This window comes from Xenopus laevis, chromosome 2L (genome assembly GCF_017654675.1).
Source record: "Xenopus laevis strain J_2021 chromosome 2L, Xenopus_laevis_v10.1, whole genome shotgun sequence".
In the NCBI taxonomy this organism is placed as follows: domain Eukaryota; kingdom Metazoa; phylum Chordata; class Amphibia; order Anura; family Pipidae; genus Xenopus; species Xenopus laevis.
In genome coordinates, this window is record NC_054373.1 from 159,570,240 (window position 1) to 159,594,402 (window position 24,163).

At 38.2% G+C, this 24,163-nt stretch overlaps 1 protein-coding gene across 5 annotated transcripts in view; it reads left to right on the forward strand.

Annotated features, from left to right (window-relative positions):
* Nucleotides 1-909: 909 nt before the first annotated feature.
* Nucleotides 910-24,163, forward strand: part of proser1.L (proline and serine rich 1 L homeolog) — a 31,685-nt gene continuing 8,431 nt past the window's right edge. Inside the window, exons 1-12 of one of the 5 annotated variants that reach the window (XM_018247627.2) lie at nt 910-1,039; nt 3,484-3,665; nt 5,079-5,431; nt 6,617-6,682; nt 6,819-6,887; nt 8,467-8,561; nt 11,958-12,051; nt 13,175-13,285; nt 13,521-13,604; nt 13,863-13,941; nt 22,889-22,987; nt 23,075-23,119. In XM_018247627.2, coding sequence (XP_018103116.1) covers nt 5,387-5,431; nt 6,617-6,682; nt 6,819-6,887; nt 8,467-8,561; nt 11,958-12,051; nt 13,175-13,285; nt 13,521-13,604; nt 13,863-13,941; nt 22,889-22,987; nt 23,075-23,119 — 787 coding nt within the window. In that variant the 5' untranslated portion in view covers nt 910-1,039; nt 3,484-3,665; nt 5,079-5,386. Of the gene's footprint in view, nt 1,114-3,483; nt 3,666-5,078; nt 5,432-5,466; nt 5,543-6,616; nt 6,683-6,818; nt 6,888-8,466; nt 8,562-11,957; nt 12,052-13,174; nt 13,286-13,520; nt 13,605-13,862; nt 13,942-22,888; nt 22,988-23,074; nt 23,120-24,163 lie in introns of those variants that run through there. The other 4 variants (XM_018247626.2, XM_018247631.2, XM_018247629.2 and 1 more) reach the window with 4 other exon arrangements.

Here is a 24,163-nt window from a genome sequence, read left to right on the forward strand (position 1 = left end):
GAGGAGCAGCTTAAACACATTGGGGCAAATTCACTAAGATTCGTAGTTGTGCCAGGCGTAACTTCGCCGCACTTCGCCATACGTAGTTTCGCCAGCACTTCGCAAATTCACTAAAATCCGAAGTTGCGCTCAGGGGTAGCGTTAGGTTGCGCTAGCGTTGATTCGCTAAGCGAAGTTATGCTAGCGATGGTTAATTTGCATAAGGCGCCAAATTCAAATTTCAATGGAGGAATATGTACAATCACTACAAATGCCTGGGAAACCTTCAAAACATCAAATAAAATTTTTATTTTGCCCTACACATGTGCCCACTGTCTAGGTAAGTTGCCATGAGTCAGGAAATGTAGGGGGGAAGGAGGGGAGCCCCAAAAAATGTTTCGATCGTTTTCAGCCTATCACCCATAATGTAGAAAACACGCCAGCGTTTTTTGGGACTTAGAAAAATTTTGACTTTTTTTGATGCAATCCCTATCTACTCTATTGCACTTCGCCTGGTCTGAGGTGGCGAAGGAAGTCTAGCGTAAAAGGTAGCGTTCAGTACACTGCGCGCGTTAGTGAATTTGCGTAGTTACGTCCGTAGCGAAAATTCGCCAGGCGTAAGGGTGCGAAGTAACACTAGCGAATCTACGCCAGCGTTCATTAGTGAATTTGCGCAGTAATGAAAATGCCAAACGCTAGCGAAGTAACGCTAGCGTTCGACGCTTAGTGAATTTGCCCCATTCACTTTGTGTGATAGGACGTCATCCCAGTGGAAGAGCAGTAGCCACACGCGGTTGCTAGGGAAACTACACCCACCCAGCAACTCAACTGCGGCTTCATATTGCGCCAACGCTAGGACCAATCGTTCTGTCTCTGAACCTCCCCTGCCTATCAAAACGCAGTTCGCGCACTCCCGTGTGTTTTACTTCTGGTTCGCCTGACCGGAAGTGATGTCACTGCTAAGCGCCATCGCGTAATCATCCAATCGGTAGCTTTGAAAGAAGGAGGATATTGTCTTGTTTGTTGCATTCTTGCTCGCTGGGCCCGCTGCTGCGCTCAGGTTGGATATTGGGGGCTGCCGGTACGGGAGGGGATCGCTATTTCTATGTGCACCGGGCTAAGGATTTGCATACGGTGAGGGTCGCTTTTCTGGGGTCTGATATCTGTAGCGATGGGGGCGGGGCAGTACCGGACTGGTGTTTGTTATTGGGATCACTTTGCACATACCTGCTGCACAGATCTTGCTACTGGCCTACTAGTTAATGCTCCTTCTTACACAGCCATTTGGCCTTTATACTTCAATAATTGTAACTTGGCTAAAACTACCCTGCCCCCAGCTAGTTACCATAGAACAGGGTCACCTTAGAGACTCTTCCCATAGGAAGAGGAAGGTGAGGGTGTTGTGCAACTACACGTCTCTCGCTGTTGTGTAAAAATAAAGACCGAGGATGCAAGTAGTGCAATAACAGGGTTATTCCTATAAAAGGGGTGGTTCACCTTTAAGGCAATTTTTAGTATGTTATAGAATGGCCAGTGCCAAGCAACTTTTCAATTGGTCTTCATTATTTTTTATAGTTATTTGCCTTTTTCTTCTGACTCTTTGCAGCTTTCAAATGGGCGTCGCTGTCCCCCTTCCAAAAAAAAAGAAAAATGTGTTGCTACTGGGTATTCCTGATCTTTCTATTCAGGCCTCTCCTATTCATATTCCAGTCTCTTATTCAAATCAGTTCATGGTTGCTAGGGAAATATGCCCCCTAGCGACCAGATTGCTTATAATGCAAATTGAAAAGCTGCTGGATAAAAAAAAGTTAAATCACTTAAAAAACACAAATGATAAAAAATGAAAACCAATTGCAAATTGTCTCAGAATATCACTCTCTGCATCATACTAATTATTTTACATCCCCTGATTTTAAGTTTTCCCAAATTTTACATTGTTGTGTTGTGGTCCCACCTATATATTATGCATAATACATTTCCCTGATTTTACATTTTCCTGGATTTTACATCATTTTTTTTTCTGGTCCTGTGAAAAATGTAAAATGGGGGTTTTACTGTATCTCGAAAGTGAACTACCCCTTTAATAACATTGGGATCAACCATCATTTTTACCGGCCTGGTGGCAACCCTAGTTGTAGGCAGAGCAAGGTTTTGTGACACCATTGAGTAGACGGCTAGGCAAGTTTCAAGGTTCACATTTAGAATTTCACAGCTAAGTGGTCCAGATCAGGATCAGAGAGTAAATATAGCTGTAATCCCTCTTCAGTACTGTAGTCCCATCACTTTCAGCTAGCAGAGCCTAGAGGAGATTTTCCTCCACCTGTCAATCCTTGTTGGAGCACAAGCTGCTTCTCTTACATTCCCAAAGAGTACTGTGACAAAAGCTAGTCTTGTAACTGACATTACCTCATTCACAGAGACCCGGTTCCCTTATTTTCACTAGAAGGGTTGTACCTCTAGGGCAGAACTCTTTACTGGGCCCTGTTGATCTCAGGCTCCCCACACACATCCACCTGGGTCAGCAGAGGAAGACCAAAAAGGAAGAACCTTTCCTTTCACTATGTTACAGTGTGACAGGACGTTGTTTCAGCCAATTACATGAATATGCTAATTATAGGCATAAGCTACTTTGTGTAGAATCCTGCAGCGGGCCAGGTACCCACAGGTAAACTGCAGGTTACAGATAGGACTTTCAGCTGCAGGTTGACGGGTCTGTGAGTTGGGTTGCAGGCCTTATCTATTGCAAATTTACTCTTTTTCTAATTTAAAAAAAAAAAATGTTTTGCCCCTCTGCCCACTTCTGTTTGCAGCAACAGCACTTACTGTTTAATGGCAGTCTGCAGATCACAGACCCAAACTAGTAGGGGTTTAAATCCACAGGGGCTATTAACCCTATAGGCTCCTACATATTTAATCTTAACCATTTACCTATGAGAACAGAGAGAATTGGAAAGAAGGATATAGGGAAATAAGGAAGCTGAGCGAGGAGAAGAGGAAATACTAATAAGAGTTGGCTTGTGGTCTAAGGTTTCCTGGTGGGACCCTAGCACCCCAGTCTGACATTGCTGGGGTGTAATGGTCACACCCACTGCACACAGCAAGGACTGAGGGGCAACTAAAATATTGGCCCTAAAAAAAAAAGTGATTGGACGGCACTCTGGTAAAAGGATTTTATTGCAGCAGGCTGCAGATGGGCACAACCAGGTTTTACTCATCTGCAGCCTGCTGCAATAAATTTATTTTACCAGAATGCCGTCCAATCCCAATTTTTGGTATATGAACACAGTGGGGACCATGAGGATGGAGCACCTGGCTGTGGGAGCTGCTATTTGAAAAAGTGAGTTTGGAGCTGTCTTTTTGTCTTTGTTTTTTTACTGCCAGTAAAATATTGGCGCCCCCAGTGAAGTTGCCTTTCCTTGTCTAAGGGGGATTTGATTATCGTTAATAAATGTATAGGTATTAAAGGGAGCAATATTATAAACTCTCTAATGCTTTATTCACCAGTGGTCCATCCAGCACATGTGAGTGCATCCATTGAGATTAGAAGAAAGGAGGCTCCGTCTAAATATTCGGAAAGGGTTTTTTTACAGTGAGAGCTGTGAAGTTGTGGAATTCTCTCTCCAAAGCAGTGGTACTGGCTGATACATTCAATAGTTTCAAAAGAGGGCTGGTACGCTTTATAGCAAGTAAGTAAATACAAGGCTACTGAAATTAGCTCTTAGTACCAAGTTGATCCAGGGTCTGATTACCATCGTGGGGTCCAGAAAGGAATTTCTTCCACCCTCTAAGGCAAATTGGGGAAGGCTTTTTTTTTTTTTTTTACCATTCTCTGCTTTAACTAGCAGTTAGGAAAGTTTCCTGCTCACTCACGAATATGTATAAGTAGAAATATATTCAGTGCTTCATTTTTTCCAGTTAGTTTTCTATCAAATAACTTCTCTGCAATTCTACATTCTCCATAAATAATACTCCAGTCAAGGGTTCTTTCTGTAATGCGTGCCAATGCAAAGAACTGCAGAAAAATAGCAAATCAGTTAAGAAATTATAAAGAATGAAGAGGCTATGGGAAATTGTAGAATGGTCACATCTGTACAAAAACAGAATAGCAACTGCCCAAAATAGCTTTTTAAGCCTACACAATATGGCCCAGCCAAAGTGAAAATATACCAGCTCCTGTTACATGGAAAGTTATATAAACTGAAACAAAACAAAAAAAACATATATAAGAAATGGATCATTTGCTTATTGTATCAGTGTTAAAGGAGATCTAAACCCTAAAAATTAATATGGCTAAAAATACCATATTTTATATACTACGTTCATTGCACCAGCCTAAAGTTTCAGCTTGTCAATAGCAGCAATGATCCAGGACTTCAAACTTGTCACAGGGGGTCACCATCTTGGAAAGTGTCTGTGACACTCACATGCTCAGTGGGCTCTGAGCAGCTGTTGAGAAGCTAAGCTTAGGGGTTGTCACAAATTATCAAGCAGAAAATGTAATATAAGCTGATGCTGCAGGGCTGATTATTAAATTCTGGTTTTAATTGCACTGGTGTCTGTGCTGCCATGTAGTAATTATCTGTATTAATTACCAATCAACCTTATATTGGGACATTTATATTCTATGTGTACTGCATATTGTGAGTGGGTCCCTAAGCTCAGTAAGTGACAGCAGCACAGAGCATGTGCAGTGAATCAGCAGAAAAGAAGATGGGGAGCTACTGGGGCATCTTTGGAGACACAGATCTTTACTGCTAAAGGGCTGTGGTTGCCTTGGGCTGGTACAGAAGCCCAAAACATAATGTACAATATTTATAGCCTACTTCTTTGGTTAAGCTTTAGTTCTCCTTTAAAACGTGCATTTGGTTTGCTCTAGTCTAGTAACCTATAGCAATTCAGATGTATTTCAAACGAGCCAGTGTTGCCTGCTTATAGGTTGCACTTGACTACTTGAAGTGTAGCAAACTTGCATTTTTATTACCTCCATATTTTTATTTTTACAATTAGCTATATGAAGGAAAATGTCAATTTGCCCATGTATTTATTATGTCCCTTGTCCTATTCATACTCTTCTAACCTTGTAGCTTATTTCCTTTCAGAATGATGCTGCCATTTGAAACACTGCTTTCCAGCCCCCACTTAGTGTGAAGCAGCCATCTGAACGTGTGTAGCCTGTTTGCTGGTCATGTAAGAGGATCTAGTTGCTCTGGGGTCTACTTCCTGCTATGCTATTTCCTGTCATCATGGGAAACTGCACTTCTCAATGTGATTTCTGGACAAGCATGGCTCAAGGAATGTTCTTTTAATTGTACTTCAGTTGAAGAAGCAGCTTTGTTTTTGGGTTGCTTTGAATTAGGATCAAAAAGACCGTTATTTGCACTGTGCTTTGAATGAGAAGAAAGCAGCCATGGATAAGAAGTCATTTGAGATGGTACTTGATGAAGTAAGAAAGGTAATAATGGCCCTTTCATTTATACTACTGTTGTTATTTGGAAGGATAAAGGATTTTGGACAGCACCGGGAAGGAAATGTGATTCCATAGTGCAGGGTGAAACCATTGCAGGTACATGAGGAGTAATTGATTAAATTTTAATGTCTGCCTGATTTATTTATTTGATTTGCAATTTATGTTTTATGATTTTTCGCAGCCTCCTTCAGTTTGTTGTGACTGTACACCAAGCAAGCCATGTCCAGTCCTTTAATGATGTTGCAGTACTCATGCCAGATTATGCAGTGTTTAACCTTTATGCCAATGCATATTTTTGCTTAAAGGAACAGTAATATCAAAAAATGAAAGTTTTAAAGTAATAAAAATATAATGCAGTGTTGCCCTGCAGTGGTTAAACGGCTGTGTTTGCTTTAGAAACACTACTATTGTTTATATAAATAAGCTGCTGTGTAGCAATGGGGGCAGCCATTCAAAGGAGAAAAGGCTCAGGTTACAGAGCAGATAAGCTCTGTAGAACATAATGGTGTTATCTGTTATCCACTATTTAACCTGTGCCATATAGACTTTTTTAAATTTTCGCCATTTCTACACAGCAGCTTATTTATATAAACAATAATAGTGTTTCTGAAGCAAACACAGCAGTTTTACCAGTGCAGGGCAACCGAACGTGATATTTTCATTACTTTAATACACTCATTTTTTGATGTTAAGAATCTGTATGTAGTAATCTGTCGGCATTCCTTTAACTAGAATAAACTGCAATAGCAGGAACCATTGCTTGGCTTTGTGGTGGATACACAGGCTGCCGGTTTAAAACTAGTTGCTACTAGGTTGGACAAGCCCAGGAACAAGGTAGTGATGGTTCCTAATACATCGCCTACCAAATACATAATAAGTAGGATAACAAACTCCTCTCATGTATAAAAATTCTGTATAGTTCTACTTTTTTTTTTTTATATGAGAAAAAATATTTATAATTAAATATTTCCTGTTTCTTTGTCATGCTAGAGAGAAACTATATGTATGCTGTGTATATACTCCTTTTATACAGTGACCTGGCTACAAGCTAGAGAATACACACAATTTCTCACACATGGTCCAGGCCTTACTTGATAGATGACTACATGTTTTTTTTCTCTAGCGAGTGTTGAGTGGATATTGTAACGACGACTGTTTTTCTGTTTACAGGCTGTTATGACTGACTACAAAGTGAAAGCTTTGGAATATGTACATGGATATTTTTCATGTGAACAGGTAACATATTCAGCCTACAAAGTGGCATACTAATGCTGCTTACATATAATTTAGTGTCTGTCTCCTGTGAGTACCACAGCTTATTGATAATAATTTTGCCTTTTCAATCATACTAATATCAGAGTTTCTCCTTTAGGTTGTTGAGTTATTGAGGTACTTTTCCTGGGCAGAGCCACAACTCAAAGCTGTGAAAGCCATGCAACATGTAAGTATGCTTCAATAATTACCCCCAATCTCTGCACACTTTTTTTTAACTTTAAGTTGCTTTCCTTTTTAAAGGGATGAAATATCCACTTTTTTGACATGAGCAGTAAGCTGCAAAAAATACTTTATTCCTAAGTTTGAGAGGAAACCAATGATGGTGTCCCACTCTGATACTCTGTTTCTTCCCTCCGCTTTCTGCTTGCACTGGCTTCAGAAAACAGTGATCTTGTAAGATTTCCCATAAATATATGCACCCCTGGCTACTTTTCACCCCACATTGTCAAATAATATCCTTGGAAAAACCCTAAAAACTATGCATTGATTTGAATAAGATATTGGAATATGAATAGGAGAGGGCTTGAATAGAAAGATAAGCAATAAAAAGTAGCAGTAACAAATTTGTAGCCTTACAGAGCATTTGTTTTTTTAGATGGGGTCAGTGACCCACAATTGAAAGTTGGAAAGAGACCGAAAAAGAAAGCAAATAATTCAAAAACTATAAAAAAGAAAAAATGAAGGCCAATTACTTCTATAACATACTAAAAGTTACATTTACCACTCCTTTACGGTCATTCAAATGTTGCTTCACTTTTGCAAAATACATTTTTTTCTGCTACTGAAACACTTATGCAGAAAACATAACTTGACTGTCTAAGACTTTTTCACAGTACTGTTTATAAATATATAATTTACTTTTGGTAGTTCACAGTGTTTATGCATTTTTTTCATATGCCCAACTGAATGGGTCCATTAAAAAAAAAGGGAGTATTTTTCCCACTTTAACAATCCAAAAATCCAGTTAGGAGCTTGGGGTTGTCGGAAATAATTGGTGTTCATACACTGAAAATACTTGGTTGGGGACCTCATCTGTCTTAAGTGTTTTTTTACTGTCCAAGATTATTCTTAGAAAAATGCTATTTAAAGTGGTTGTTTGCCTTCCAAACACTTATTTTAATTCAGTTGTTTTCAGATTATTCACCAGAAATAAGAACTTGTTCTTTCGCTTTCCATTTTTGTTTTTACCATTTTTCCAAAATGTAAGTTTAAAGTTGAATGTCCGTGTCTCTTGTGTTTGAGTCTGGCAGCTCAGTAATCCAGGATCAGACTCTGAACTGTTACAATTTGCTACACTAGTTGATACATTTCTCAGCAGCATCTCTGGAGTATTAGCAACTATTGTATCAATTCTTAACAGCTGCCTGTTATGAAACTCAGGGATTCTGCTCAGCAGGGACAAAGATAAAAAATGTATCAACTAATGTATCAATTTAGAACAATTTAGAAAGTCGGTGAACCCCCCCCCAGACCTGCTTTAGAAGGTGAAAAATGAAACTTTACACTTTAATATTAGAAAAAGTACATAATAGAAAATAGTTGAAAAAAAGTCTTTATTGTGTAAAGCAGATGATTACTGTTGAAAGCGATTTCAGTTTTAAGGGGTTAAGCATTTGTGATATTGTGTCTGTCTGCCTATCTGTTTGTCTAACTTTTTTTTTTCACGTACTCTTTCACGGCAGTAATGAATTACTACAGGCAAAAAGACACCCTGACCTTATATTTGTTGTTCTGTCTCATTGTAGAAAATGGTTGCCATTCCTGCAGCAAATATGGTGAATGTTCTAAACTGTTTCACGTTTAGTAAAGACCGACTCAGCGCACTGGAGCTGTTAGCTTTGTGAGTATTTGCATATATCCTATTTTTTTCAGTGCAAGCTGAACACTGCCGACAAGAGATTAACATAGACTGTACAGGTCTGGGACCTCTTATACGAAAACCTTAAACCTGATCCAGAATGCTCTAAATTATGGGAAGACTAATTCCCATACCATTAAAACAAAATCAATTCTGTTATAATACAACAGTAGCTTGTACTTGATGATAACTAAACTGAATAACCCCATATTGGTGGCAAAATAATCAGATTGGGTTTATTTCATGTTTAACTGATTTTGGTGGCCATACACGGGCAGATTTTTTTACTTCCAAGCGTTCCGATTCCAGAACGTTCGATAATATCGGTAATTTATCTGATGATTGATGGTGTCTGAACGGCTCGGCAAAATTGATCGGATGAGTTTTAAAATTTTTGTCGTTCAGGGATAAAATCGGGCAGCGGCTGTGAATTACAGATATTTGATATAGAACGATCATTCTGTGCATCTCGGGATTGTAGCATAAGCCAACCAACATATATATGGAAGGACCCGAACTTTCTTTGCTGAAAGCTTCATTTGTAACCATATGAACTATGTAAAGAAATAAATCGGTGCTGACTGCAGGAATATCATCCTATCACCTCATATGTGAAAGAAGGTTACTATGCCATAGCAAGACATAAATCCATATGTCTGTATTGAGCAGGGAAGGAGAAACTGACTATATACTACAGACAGTGACGCAATGCTGGCACCACTCCTACTGTCTGATGAGCCGAAAAACACTGCTACAAGTGTGAAAGTGCGTGAAAATGCCGGGTATACAGTCTGTGTCATCCACCGATGACTAATGTTTTACATCACTTCCTGTATGCTGTACATCCTGCTTTTGCCACAAGTTTATATCTTCTCTTTATATCTTTCGTTTCTTTCGGCAAACGATATGATTATATCTTTTCATATAATTGTTCTCCGTGAATGGCGTAACGTATGGTAAAACAATTACCAGACGATCGTGTAACGATACGATCATTAATCACAGAACGATAAAAGTGTGCCCGTGTATGGCCACCTTTAATGTATGGAGCTCCAAATTATGCATAAACTATTTATCTGGATAATCGCAGGTCCCAAGTGTTTTGGATAATAATTCCAATACTGTGTATTCTTCTTTTTTTTCCCCCCCCTGAATGTAATGTTTTCCTTTTATAATAAATTGTATTGTATAAGGCAACAAACCATGTGGAAAGTAATTGGATTGTTGTTTCGAAACCTTTATTTATGTAATTGTTGTACTAACCCCAGAGACTATCCCATTGCTCCCTAAAGGACTTAAAGCATATTTTATATAACGATGAGTCTAAATAAGGGAGACTTTTGTTTGTATGCAAAGCTTCTGCATGCCTTGGTGTCTGATTACTTTAATGTACACAGTATTTAACTAATGCAGCAGCTTTTGCTGCTGATTATATGTCCTCTGTTTGCCATTAAAATCTCTGTCACCTGAGGCATTTTATCACGCTCACCTCTGTTAACTGTGATAATGGGAATGTCAAGTTTCAGTAATTCATCTGCAGCCCACAGCAAATACCCAAGGGTTGAATCACATGGGACTGATGGTCGACTTGCGTATTAATATAGGCTGAGAATTAGCCAATCCTTATGTCTGAACTCTCAGGTACTGTGTCGGCCTGGCTAGATACACACGCGGTGGATTTTGGCTAGCATATGCTGCAAGAGTGTGCCTTTTTCTGCCGACATCAGCCTTGTGTAGCACTATTCTTAGTCCTACGTTTTTGGCCCCTAGAGGTTGTTAAAGATATAAAGGACAGTACGACAATTGACACAACAATGGAAATCAGCAGATGCAGTTGATAATGCAAGAATTTACTGTACTCTTGATACTCTTGGTAGTACCCATCTACTTCAGGAAGTATTACCGTACCTCTTTTAGTCACTTTATATCTATCTCTGACACTTCAGGGGCAGGGGTATACTCATATTTGACTCCAATTTAATATTTCATGGGAATACACATAGGGGCAGATTTATTAAGGTTCAAGTTGTGTTTTCCACAAAAATGTAGTTTTCAAGGTTATCTTTTGGTCAAAAATTGATTTTTCGAGTTAAAAAATACTCAAACTTTCTAGAATTATTCTACCCTGACCCTGGAAAAACCTGTCAAGGTCATGTAGGAGTCAATGGCAGAGTCCTGCCCAGGTCCATTTTTTGGGACCCGTACCCGCAACCTGCAACCCGCATTCTTACCCGCTTGGACCCGCTACCCGACCCTACCCGCAAGTACCTTATCAGCAACCCGGACCCACGACCCACTGACCATCAAGAATCAGGAAGTGCTGTCATTGGAAACCTGAAGTGACATCATCTGAAGTAGACATGACCAGAAAAAAGGAGTGAATATCGTTATTGAGAAGACCCGCGGCCCGACCCACAACCCGCAGAAGTTCTTCCTGGAACGCAACCCGCAGGGTACGCAGGTTTTTGCGGGTACCCGACCCGCTGCAGGACTCTAGGCAGAGGTCCCTTGAAACATTTGAAGATGTTAATATATTTCATGATGTTCAAGATTTTTTTCGGAGGGTTTTGCCTAAAACTCAATCAATTCGAGCCACTCAAGTTTTTTCCGCCAAAACAATACTCTCAATAAGAAACCATTCGAGTTGTGAGTTCATTCGAGGTATAAAAAAAACTCTAAAATTCGTCCTATGATAAATAACCCCCATAATCCCTGAAATCCACCTGACACTTTGCTACATTGCAAAGAAGATTAGCCAAACAACACAGGCTAGTGTAGCGGGGATCTCCCCTGCACGTTTATTTTGTCAAGTGATGTAACGTTTCGGGGGCGTTCCCCTTCATCAGACATCATGTCTGATGAAGGGGCACGCCCCCGAAATGTTACATCACTTGACGAAATAAACGTGCAGGGGAGATCCCCGCTACACTAGCCTGTGTTGTTTGGCTAATCTTCTTTGCAGATATTTCTGGGAGAGGCGCCGACCCCTCCAGCCAGCACCGGGCAACTACTACCAGGAGAGACCTAGGGGAAATTAGGTAATCTGTTTTGCTACTTTGATACATTGGACACTCATGAGCACTCCCGTACAGGATCTACATTGGCAGTTAGAATATTTCTAACTATTCTACAACATGGTTTCTTCTTTTAATATCTCTAGAGAGCTCTGGCACAGGGGCACATACATTCTAAAGAGATCACTATGAATATTTACAATGCCAATATGAAGTGCAAACTTCATTAGAGACTACAAGAAAAACACACAAAAGTTACTCTACTTGAAAGATTGTACAGCTAACTCTGTGTCCCTTATTTAGTGAATACATTATTAAATAGATGTTGTTTAGAATAAAGGAATCTGTTTATTGCTTCTTGCAGAAATATACTGGATGCTTCAAATTATCGGCCAATTGAAGACACATTTAAAATTAGCCACGCTGAGAAGAAACGCTGTCGTAAAATTCTGGATCAGGTAATTATTGCCTTGGTAATTGTCCACTTTTAAAGGCTTTGTTCTCCTTCCAAACACTTTTTCCAGTTCAATTGTTCATATTGATTTCAGATTTTCATCAGAAGTAAAGACTTTTTTTTTTAATTGCTTTCCATTTTTTATTTTCACCCGTTCCAGAATTAAAGTTTAATGTTGTCCTGTCCTGTCTCTGGTGTTTCAGTCTGGCAGCTCAGTAATCCAAGTGCAGATTCTGAACTGTTACCATTTGCTACATTTAGTTGATACGTTTTCAGCAGCATCTCTGGAGTAATAGTAACTATTGTAACAGCTGCCTTTAACTGAACGCAGGGATTCTGCTCAGGGATAAATAGTTTACAGAGTCTGTGAACGCCCCACCCCCAGAGCTGCTTTAGAAAGACAAAAGTTTACACTTCAATATTAGAAAAACTGTTGCAAATACGAATTATAAATCAATTGAATAAAGGGATTTACTTCTGGTGAACTATCTGAAAACAACGCAACCGAAAAAAGTGTTGGAGAACAACCCTTTTAAATTCTAAGTGGTTCTTTGTGATATAGTTTCTAATCCAAATTGGAAATTTATCCTCGTCATTAATATGTTCATCTTGTTTCCTTTCATGTTTTATTCTTTTATTTTAAAGGCCAAGTAAGTCCTTATCTTTAAGAGAGATACTTTCTGATATTTCCAGCTTTGGATTGAAAATATCAGCTGGAAATATCAGAAAGTATATCTCTTAGGAGATAAGGACTTACTTGGCCTTTAAATTAAAAGAATACAAGCTAGCAGACTTTAAATGCTTTTGCCATTTTAATACAGACATATATCCCCAAACTTGGCCCAAAACATCTTTTTTTGCTTTAGCCCCTTGCGAATGTGCTCATATATTAAAATCACTTTCTGTGCCATCTGTCCAAAGGGAGGGAAATATTTCATTATAAAGCTTGTATATGTGACACAAACATATTTAGTAAAAAAAAAATCTAAAATCTTCATATATTTGCCCATAGTTTTAAAGTTGCAGACTGACCGATGTGTAGAAAATATGTAGTGAATCACAAGGCAATATTTTCATTATAGTAGCTGGCATATTTAATGTGTTCTCATCAGTAAATTGTTTTCTAGGCTGCAAAAAGTGGATGTAAGGCCCCAAATGCTATGATATCGTCATGTGGAATGATACCTGGAAATCCTTATCCAAAAGGGAAGCCTAGTCGCATCAATGGAATATTTCCTGTAAGATTTTTGTTTTTTTGTTTTTTTAAATAAAAATGTTGACAATAGACTTCACCTTTTCTTCACCTTATTATGAAGTCCAGGAGTATGTCTGTTACTCGGATTCCAATCTATGACAAATACGGCAGCACCATGGCATGAACTAATTATTTACTTAAGTGCACCACGCTTGAGATATAGTGCAAAGCTTATATGTAATGTAACTTGAATTATTACTTTTTTTTATTATTATAAGGGAAACCCAAAGAAGAAAGACGGAGAAGACCCTACAAATGAGGGAAAAGGCATTGCAGCCCGTATTCTTGGACCCTGTAAGCCAGTAAGTATAACAGTAAACAAGGCTGCTTTTCATTCAGCTGTTTCTAAAAAAAGGTTTTTGGTCTTGAGCTCAAATTTAATTTAAAAACAGAACTTAACCATTAGCCATACCTGTAGTCTAGTTTTTATCAGTTATTGTTCAGTGTATTTTATGCGCTATGGACACATGTTTGTGCACGCAACATGAGAGTCATTATTAAAAGACTGCAGAGTTTAATATAAAAAAAAACATATTTACGTTGGCTTTCTTTCCACGTAGCCACCTTCAACGTATAATCCTCACAAGCCTGTGCCCTACCCCATTCCACCATGTCGTCCACATGCAACGATTGCCCCAAGTAAGAGCTTTTTTGTTTATCACTTATCCTGTTAACACGTGAGGTAGATGAATGTACAGGCATATGGTTTATATATGTTCTGCTGATTATTAAATACAGTCAGTAGTGGAGATATACATGCAGTTTACCCCTTTTGCAAAGTTTATAATATAAATTATTCCCTTTGGCTCCTATTTATTTCCTACAATCACCACACATGCACAGCATGCTATGTTGTTGCAAATTACATGCTTTGGACGTGAGTGAGGTGTGCAAAGGGACTCTGTTTAAAGGAGAACTAAACCATAAAAATATACTGAACTTATTACACCAGCCTAAAGTTTCAGCTTGTCAATTGCAGCAATGATCCAGGACTTCAAACTTGTCACAGGGGGTCACCATCTTGGAAAGTGTCTGTGACACTCGCATGCTCAGTGGGCTCTGAGCAGCTGTTGAGAAGCTAAGTTCATTGAAAATTATCAAGTAGAAAATTAAGTTGGACTGTAATATAAGCTGATGCTACAGGGCTGATTATTAAATTCTGATGCTAATTGCACTGGTTTCTGTGCTGCCATGTAGTAATTATCTGTATTAATTAGTAATCAGCCTTCTATTGTGTCATTTATATTATATAAATTCAGTATATTGTGTGTTGATACCTAAGCTGAGTAAGTGACGGCAGCACATAGCACGGCAGCAAAAAAGATGATGGAGAGCTACTGGGGCATTTTTGGAGACACAGATCTTCCCTGCTAAATGGCTGTGGTTGCCTTGGGCTGGTAGAGAAGCCCAAAACATAATGTACAATATTTCCCTCCTTCTTTAGTTAATCTTTAGTTCTCCTTAATGCTCACACACTGACTGTAATGGTCTGCTAATATTGCAACTTTTTCAAATACATTGGTGGTAACTGCCTGTGTGTTTCCATAAAAGAAAGTTTAAAAAGTTTGTGGGAGCAAAGTTCCTTTGTGCACTTCCTGCTTGCTGCAGAGCCAGTTAAAGCAGCACATGTGTTACATTCATCTTATCAATTTCTAAACATCTGTCTGCTTGATGCAGTACTGTTTCACAAAGGGCATGCATGTACCTTAGATAGTTTGCCTTTTAAGCCTATATTTGCAAAGAAATGTTTTTGTCATGTAACTGTGAAATTTTGCAGCAGCAAACCGCTTATATGCCTGTGCATTTCATTGGCTGTCCTATAACGATCCATAAAAAAATTTTCCAAGCTCATTTGCTTAGGAATTCTGTTCAGTGCCTTCCTCTCTTCCTCTTGTGAGAAAATTAACTTCACTAAATACCAGCTAATTATTTAAGTGCTTGATAACCATGATCTTCCTTGTGTGTGTCCTTAATTCATGTCTTAATTCTCCTGTGTCTTGCAGCCGGCTTGTTTCCCCTTTTTAATGCAATGTGTAATTTGTCATTGAAATCTGTACTAACCTTATGTCAAGTCTTTTTTTATGCTTTGCAGGTCTTAAGTGATCTTAATTACTTATTTTTTCCCTTTGTTGATTTTTTAATCACTTAATACATACCAAGTACAAGGTTGCTTAAACCCTAATATCAAATTTTCAGTTGCTATAAATTACATTCATGCGGTTAGTTTACATGTGCCCTTAATAATCAATTGCGCTGACCAAATGACTGCAAAGGTACAGTTACCCATGCCCGAACTTCTTGCTTGAAAAAATCAATTAATGCAACTTTTAACTTTCTCATTCATGTGGGTCACTCACCGCTCGAAGTCGGTGGTCCGGGTGCAGCGCCCCGAAGGGGAGATCACACAAAACGCGTTAGGGAATATGTCTATGCAATAAAGCTGTTTTTAATCCTCGCCGATGTCTGGAAGTCCGTAGAGTGCGCGTTCATTTTGGAAGATTGGTTGATCTTCATTTTTTCTCATACTGAATCAATTTTTTACCTATTTTATGATCTATATTAATAAAGACATCCTTACTCAATCCCTTTATCCCTTAGCTAAATCAACACTGTAGCCATATTGCTAAATAACATTTTTGTGAAAATGGCTACGTATCAATATTGACAGATACTGGAATATTGACAGGCAACTATCCATCCTTGAGCTGTTGTAGAAATATGTGCATTTCCTAGCTATTTTGGCAGGGTAATCCTGGGATGCGTATATATATTCTGTAGTGATGTTAAAGGGATATACTAAAAATGAACACTTGATCATTGCATATGCATGGGGCTCATGTGAGAATGATCTGGCCAGGGAATGGAGCTTCCTACTGACATACTGAGTGACATGCCACATCAGAGCATTTTCCTCTCAAGTAATTAGCCCTTTGCTCATAAACGAACCCCATGAAGAGTTCTACTGCACACTTCTGCTGCATCAGGCTGCATATGAATGCCATGAATAATGCAGCAAACTTCGAAACACAATTATGTTTTTTCTATGGACATAACTATATGAGCAGCCTGTGCACTTGTATGTAGTATGCTCCGTGTGATGTAGAGCTTTCGTAGGAAAATTCACAAAAATGTTTGACTTTCTCCAGAGGTGTGGAAACCTATACGTTCGGGATAAGGATGCAACAAATTCAGGATTTGGTTTGGGATTCGGCAGGATTTGTATTGGTCCGAAACCTTGTGCCTGGCCCAACAGAATCCTTATTTGCAAATTCAAATAAGGGACAGGAAGGGAAATCGCATGATTTCATCACAAAACAAGAAAGTAAAAAATGTTTTTCCACTTTTCCTTTCCTGACCCTCATTTGCATATGCAAATTAGGATTCAGTCGAACGTTTCACGAAGGATTTGGGAATTCAGACGAATCCAAAAGAGTGGATTTGGTGCATCCCTAGTTAGGGAACAGCTAGCAAAGCCTGTACCTTACTTAGAGTCCCATATGATCAGAGGGAGGGAACAGCACACAAGTGCAATGTCACTTTTGTGTTTGTAGTAATGGGGAATTGGTGAGAGACATTTGATCTTCTGGGACTGCTTGTATGAGTGTGTGTGTGTAATATAGTGAATAAAGTACCCCTCCTGTAAATTATAAGGGATATTATACGTTACCAACAAGGTCCATGACGAAATACCATGACTATTTTATACAGGTCATGGAACTCCGAGCTGACTTCTAATATCTTCATATTATGCACTAAGCTCCGATTATAACCGATGACATCACTAAGCTCCATTTATAATTTACAGGATATTCATGACTTTTGTATTCTATACTAAAAACAAGAGACAAGCAGTAAAACCCCACACTACCTTACTAAAATTAATTGAGATCTAATTATATAAGTGCTTAGTGCTATTATAAACATATGCTTAGTTCTCAATCAATTTAGTTGTTCTAAGCCCTGGGACACCACACGTGGGAGAAAGGCAGCACCTTTTTGACTTGATAAAGCGTAAGCGAAACGTACGTCGGCGAGCCTTCAAACCCTTTTTTTTTTTTAAAAAAAAAAGCTCATTATTGAAATCTTACCTTTTTAAACTTTAATTGAATCTAGGATCCAGAGAAATTTAATGGAAATGTAGCGCTATTAGCGCAGCATTCATTCCTTTTATTCTCTTTTATCTCTAAGGCACTGAGGATTTGTTGGTTTTATAGCAAAGTTAGCTCTCCTTACAAGACAGTTAAACGTAGTAACGAGACCACAGTCCTCAGTGTTCTGCCTTTCTCCCACGTGTGGTGTCCCAGGGCTTAGAACAACGCAGCTAGTTTCTTCGGGACAACTCCACCTCTATACTATTTTCTAATTTCTAACTTTTATTCATGAATTGCTGACGCTTTATTTTTAATTGTTTGATACCATGAACTCACTTTAAAATTATAACTACAGCACTAGCACCTTATTTAATTCATATAAGAACCACGAACTTTTAGATTATTCATCAATTGTGTGTAGATACATTTTATTGAAAGTCACAGCACCTAATTTATAGCACTTAAGCACTTTAATCATAATTATTTGTATTAACACAATCGATTGAAATACCATTAATTGTATGTTGGTGCTAAATTGATTGGGAACTAAGCATATGTTTATAATAGCACTAAGCACTTATATAATTAGATCTCCATTAATTTTAGTAAGGTAGTGTGGGGTTTTACTGCTTTCTCTTGTTTTTAGTATCCCTATTCTGGTTTATATACCTCTACACGGCCTGAAATTGGGTAATACAAGTGAGTGAACATTAATTACAAGTGAACTATATTTGCAAAACATTCCCATATACTCAGGACACACCTGCCACCCTCCTTTACTGTGCACTGGTAACCCCTCCCCCACTTGTAGTTCAGTTATTGCATTTATTTAAACATATCATGTGTGCTCACCTTGATGCCTTTATGCTCCTATGTTCTGTTACAAAAGCATATAAAAAATCCATAAACCCAAGGTGGTAGTGAAACATTTAAAGGGAAACTATACCCCCAAAATGAATATTTGAACAACAGGTAGTTTATATCAAGTTAAGTGGCATATTAAAGAATCTTATCAAACTGATAATATATATATATATATTTAAGTAAATATTGCCCTTTTACATCTCTTGTCTTGAGCCACCATTTCGTGATGGTCTGTGTGCTGCCTCAGAGATCACCTGACCAGAAATACTACAACTCTAACTGTAACAGGAAGAAGTGTGGAAGCAAAAGACACAACTCTGTCTGATAATTGGCTCATGTGGCATAACAAGTATGGATTGTTGGTATGATCCCAGGAGGCGGCCCTTATTTTTTAAAATGGCAATTTTCTATTTAGGTTTACCCAATGGCACATACTACTAAAAAAAGTGTATTATTATGAAAATGGATTAATTACATTAAGCAGAGTTTTACATATGAGTTGTTTTATGCAAAAAAAAAATTATAGACACCTACATTGTTAGAGGGCTATAGTTTTCCTTTAATGAGACTCTTCAGCCACTTCTCACACCTGTACAAATTACAGTAGGGTGAAGATTATCTCATGGAAAATACCTCATGCAGAATAGTTTGTAGAAATGATACAGGTTCAGACTTGCTTAGGGGATCCCCTGTGTTTCCAAAAGCTGTTTGTATATAAATATACAGACTGTAACCTTTCCTACCATTGTTGCATCTGAATGGTTTGCAGAACATATAACCCTGTGACCAATGGAGAAGTTTTTCCATCGCAAATGAGTCAGGCTGACAGAAGAAGCCAAACGTGTTTGCTAAACGAGCCACACTACAATGAATGCAAGCCATTCTCAAAGCCCTCTGGCGGGGAACGGTCATGTGAGGGAAACTTTTTTTTTTTTGTCCTGCACATTTGACTATAGGAACAACTACTATGCCTGAAAGAGTGACTTTGGTATCCTGCTAGTATTCTCTCCTATGTTGTTAAACTTTTTTTATGTGTATATTAATGTATAATATTATATTAGTCACTTGCAGGCCCAGACTGCCAATCTATGGGTTCTGACAAATGCCAGAGGGGCAGCTATACACTGTCACTACTTATTGGGCTGGTGGGAGCTGTTTGGGCCTCTGTCTGCTTTAAAGGGAAACTAAAGTCTTAAATAGAATAATGCTAGACATGATTTGAATAAGAGACTGCAATATGAATAGGAGAGGCCTGAATAGAAAGATCAGTAATAACGAAAAAAAAAAAAAACACCAACAATAAATGTGTAGCCTTACAGAGCATTTGTTGTTTTTTTTAAAATAGGGTCAATGACCCCATTTGAAAGCTGGAAACAGTCAGAAGAAGAAGAAGGCAAATAAATCAAAAACTATATTAAAAAAAACGGGCAATTGAAAAGTTGCCCATGCCAGTCTACAAAGTCACAGCTGTACAGTCTTGCCTAATTTTCCCCTGTATTGGCATTCTTCTTGCCCACTATTCCCAGTGAAGGCAATACCCATTGGTAGACAATCAATGACAGCCCATCTGCCACTTAAAGGAAATCTATACCCCCAAAATGAATACTAAAGCAATATAGTTTATATCAAATTAAGTGGCATATTAAATAATCTTACTACCTGGAATATATATATTTAAGTAAAAACTGCCCTTTTACATCTCTTGTCTTGAACCACTATTTTGTGATGGTCACAAAGATCAACTGACCAGAAATACTACAACTCTAACTGTAACAGGAAGAAGTGTGGAAGCAAAAGACACAACTCTGTCTGTTAATTGGCTCATGTGACCTAACACCGTTTGTGTGCACCGTGAATCGTACAATCCCAGGGGACGGCCCTTATTTTTCAAAATGGCAATTTTCTATTTATGATTACCCAATGGCACATACTACTAGAAAAGTATATTATTATGGAAATGGTTTATTAACACGGAGCAGGGTTTTACATATGAGCTGGTTATGCAATATCTTTTTATAGAGACCTACATTGTTTGGGGGGGTATAGTTTTCCTTTAAAGTTTCACATGCCAAAAATGTGACCATCAAAAGGACATTCAAGAATTTGAAAAAAGAGTGTGATTTCTGATATTGGATGAATTTTCTCTTTATCTGGATGCATTTACTCTATTGCTCCTTATTAATTCAAGCAACTTTCCTTGTGTTTTAGATGCCTTTTAAGAGACAAATATGCATTTGAGTTTATTTGAACACAGACCTATTTTTTCAGGACAAATACCTGCATACTTGTACTTGTCAAACAAGCCCGGAATAGTGTAATCTTTTTTTTTTTTTTTTTTAACCCTCTTCTGCTTCTTTACAGTGTAGATTTTTGTTGCCATGATGTTTACATTGTATGTTTCAGGCATCATGATGTACTCCATTGTGCACGCTCCTTAGTCTCAGCACAAAGATGCAAAGGTCCAAGAGGATGGGGGAAGGCATATCCTTCCACAGTTCTCTTATTAAAGAAAGTTGGGGGTTTGCCTGCATTTAAAGCTTTCTTTTCAAAAGTACGGTGGCCATAGATGCATTCGGTGCGTGTTTGGTTGAAGATGAGCCAACCGATATTGTCAGATATAGATATCATCCGATATATATCAGAAGGGCTGGCTGGAAAATTTTGATTGGGTGCATTTGAAGGCACCCAAACATCGGCCATTGTTAGTGCTGAATTGTCAGACACGGGTAGAATTCTATTGTTTCTATCTTTATATCTGACGATTCAGCTCCACACGTGTATTGAAATGTACAATCTTTCCTGGAAAGATCTTTTTCAGGGAAGATGGTAATTGTTACGTCTATAGCCACCTTTATTGGCAATGTTTGACCTTTAGTTGTAGGCAATGCGCTATAGGTTTAGTGCGCAGGATAATGATGTGCTAGGTATATGTTTTCTTTTTATACTCTAGATTGCTATGGGAAGACCCTGTCGGTAAAGTAGGAACAGTCAATTTTAAATACCTCTGGAGAAGGTCAAAGTTTATCTGAAAGGGCAAGGGCATCAGTCCATAGTATGAATTGTGTGTGTGATTGTGTGTGTAATTGTGTCCTGTCACTATACACCATTATAACCTTTTATAATAAAACTCCAGTGGAAATCTTGCTACAGAGTACTCTGAATGTACCCGAGGCCCCCAAACTTTTATACACGTGAGCCACATTCAAATGGAAAAACAAATGGGGAGCAACACCAGCATTAAAAATTATGGACTGTGATTGGCTATTGTAGCCCCTAATGTGGACTGGCAGCCTGAAGGAGACTCTGTTTGGCAGGACATCTGGTTTTTATGCAACTAAAACTTGCCTTCAATCCAGGAGTTAAAAATTCAGGGGGCTGGTTAGCAACATGTTTCTCACAAGCCACAGGTTGAGGATCATTGTTCTAGAGGGTCTTACTCAACTGTCAAATAGATGGCGTTATATTGAACCTAGCAGGAAAGCTTGAAACGGGTTCATATACCTCTCCTGCATAGTATTAAAAGTTCCATTCAAAAGAAAATATGAACCCTTTGTTATAAGTACAATTTGTCTTCAATTTCTTTCCACTAAACTGACAGTGAAGCATGAGCACACAACGTGTTGTGTAAATATAGTAAGTCACATAGTAACATAACAATTACACAGCATATTCCCCGTCGAGCTTCTTTCTGACTTGGCATTACACAAAAGTAACTAGCTGGAGCTGTCTCCAATTTGCCTCTGAAGGGGATAAAAATGCCTTCCTACCTCCAAAGCCATTCCGTGGAGCAGCATTGTACTATATGTATAACAATTCCATATATCCCTTACAAAAAATACTGCGGGTTGAGTCATTTCTTGTAGGGATGCACCAGATCCAGGAATCAGCCTTTTTCAGCAGAGTTCAGATTCAGCTGAATCCTCGTGCCTGGCTAAACCTTATCCTAATTTGCATATGCAAATTAGGGGTAGGAAAGGGATATCCCGTAACTTTTTGTCACAAAACAAATAAAGTAATAAAAAAAAAACGAAGGATTCGGCCGAATCCCAGATAGTGTATTTGGTGCAACCCTAATTTCTTGTAACTCTTTTATGCCAGTAACTTTTGGGAGATAATTCTTCAGCTTCATTTTTTATTCCTTGTTGCTCCTTAAGATCAAATCTGCTCTCTTCTTGTAATAAAGAGGAACTATTGCAAAAATCAAAATTAAATATACACTGCATTGTACTGAAATTGAAGAAAACCTTCTAAATCTAATCAATTTAAAATGATTTGGTGTTTGTGAAATAACAAATTTAATCTTCACCCCTGTCAGCAGTTGCCTCTCTTCATTCTCATTTCATGCAGGCGTCTGATTTTGATTAACACTTAGGTCTAAGGTAGCCTTTGGGGATATAAATGGGAGATAAAAACCTATTTGTACATATAGATGGCATATATAATAATGGTTCTTAAAATAAACTATCTCCACCAAATTAACTATACTTACAAAACTCACATAGATGCTGTATCATAAACATAAAGTAGATAATCTGTAAGTATTCACATTTTTCTGGACACAACACTCCTGAGTGAGCACATACGCCTGCCAAACATTCGTTCACTTTCCATATTTTGTTTTTATTTAATAGGTGCATATAGCAATGGTAGTCTCATAACTGTTGCAAATGTAACTCCTGGAACTGTGCCTCCATCCCCTTACACTCCTAATCCTCCTGCTGTGGCCACTGGTAAGGAGACTGGCAAGGAAACAACGCAATGGAGTATTGGATTATTATTTATTATATTAACATGTTGTCTTTTCCATCCCACCCTAGGAATTGAAGAGAACTCTGGTCAGTCAAAACCAGCACACGATCAATGTAAGTTATATAATAGGTATGATTTAAGCCAATGTCACCTGTGCCATTTCTATGAGATCTTATTATTTCATCAAAACTTGACTTTGTTGTATGTTAAAAACAAAGTGTGAATTAAAGGGGCTGTTCACCTTTAAATTAACTTTTAGGGGCACATTTACCATTGGTCAAATATCGAGGGTTAATTAACCCTAGATATTCGACCATCGTAGTAAAATCCTTTGACTTCGATATTTGAAGTCAAAGGATTTACCGTATTTCCTTCGTTCGAACAATCGAAGGAAAAATCGTTCGATCGAAGGATTAAATCCTTCGATCGAAGGATTAAATCGTACGATCGAAGGATTAAATCCTTCGATCGAAGGATTAAATCCTTCGATCGAAGGATTAAATCCTTCGATCGAAGGATTAAATCCTTCGATCGAAGGATTAAATCCTTCGATCGAAGGATTAAATCCTTCGATCGAAGGATTAAATCCTTCGATCGAAGGATTAAATCCTTCGATCGAAGGATTAAATCCTTCGATCGAAGGATTAAATCCTTCGATCGAAGGATTAAATCCTTCGAATCGAACGATTCGAAGGATTTTAATCCATCGATCGAACGATTTTCCTTTGATCAAAAAAAGCTTGGAAAGCCTATGGGGACCTTCCCCATAGGCTAACATTGGTGCTTGGTAGGTTTTAGGTGGCGAAGTAGGTGGTCAAAGTTTTTTTTAAAGAGACAGTACTTCGACTATCGAATAGTCGAACGATTTTTAGTTCGAATCGTTCTAGTCGAAGGTCGAAGTAGCCAAAAAAAACGTCGAAATTCGAAGTATTTTTTATTCTAATCGTTCACTCGAGCTAAGTAAATGTGCCCCTTAGTGTGATGCAGAGAGGGATATTCTGAGACAATTTTCAATTGGTTTTCATTTTTTCTTGTGTTTTTTTGAGATATTTAGCTTTTTATTCAGCAGCAGTTTGCAATTTCAGAAATCCGTTGCTAGGGACCAAATTACCCTGGCAAACATGCATTGATTTGAATAAGAGACTGGAATTTTAATA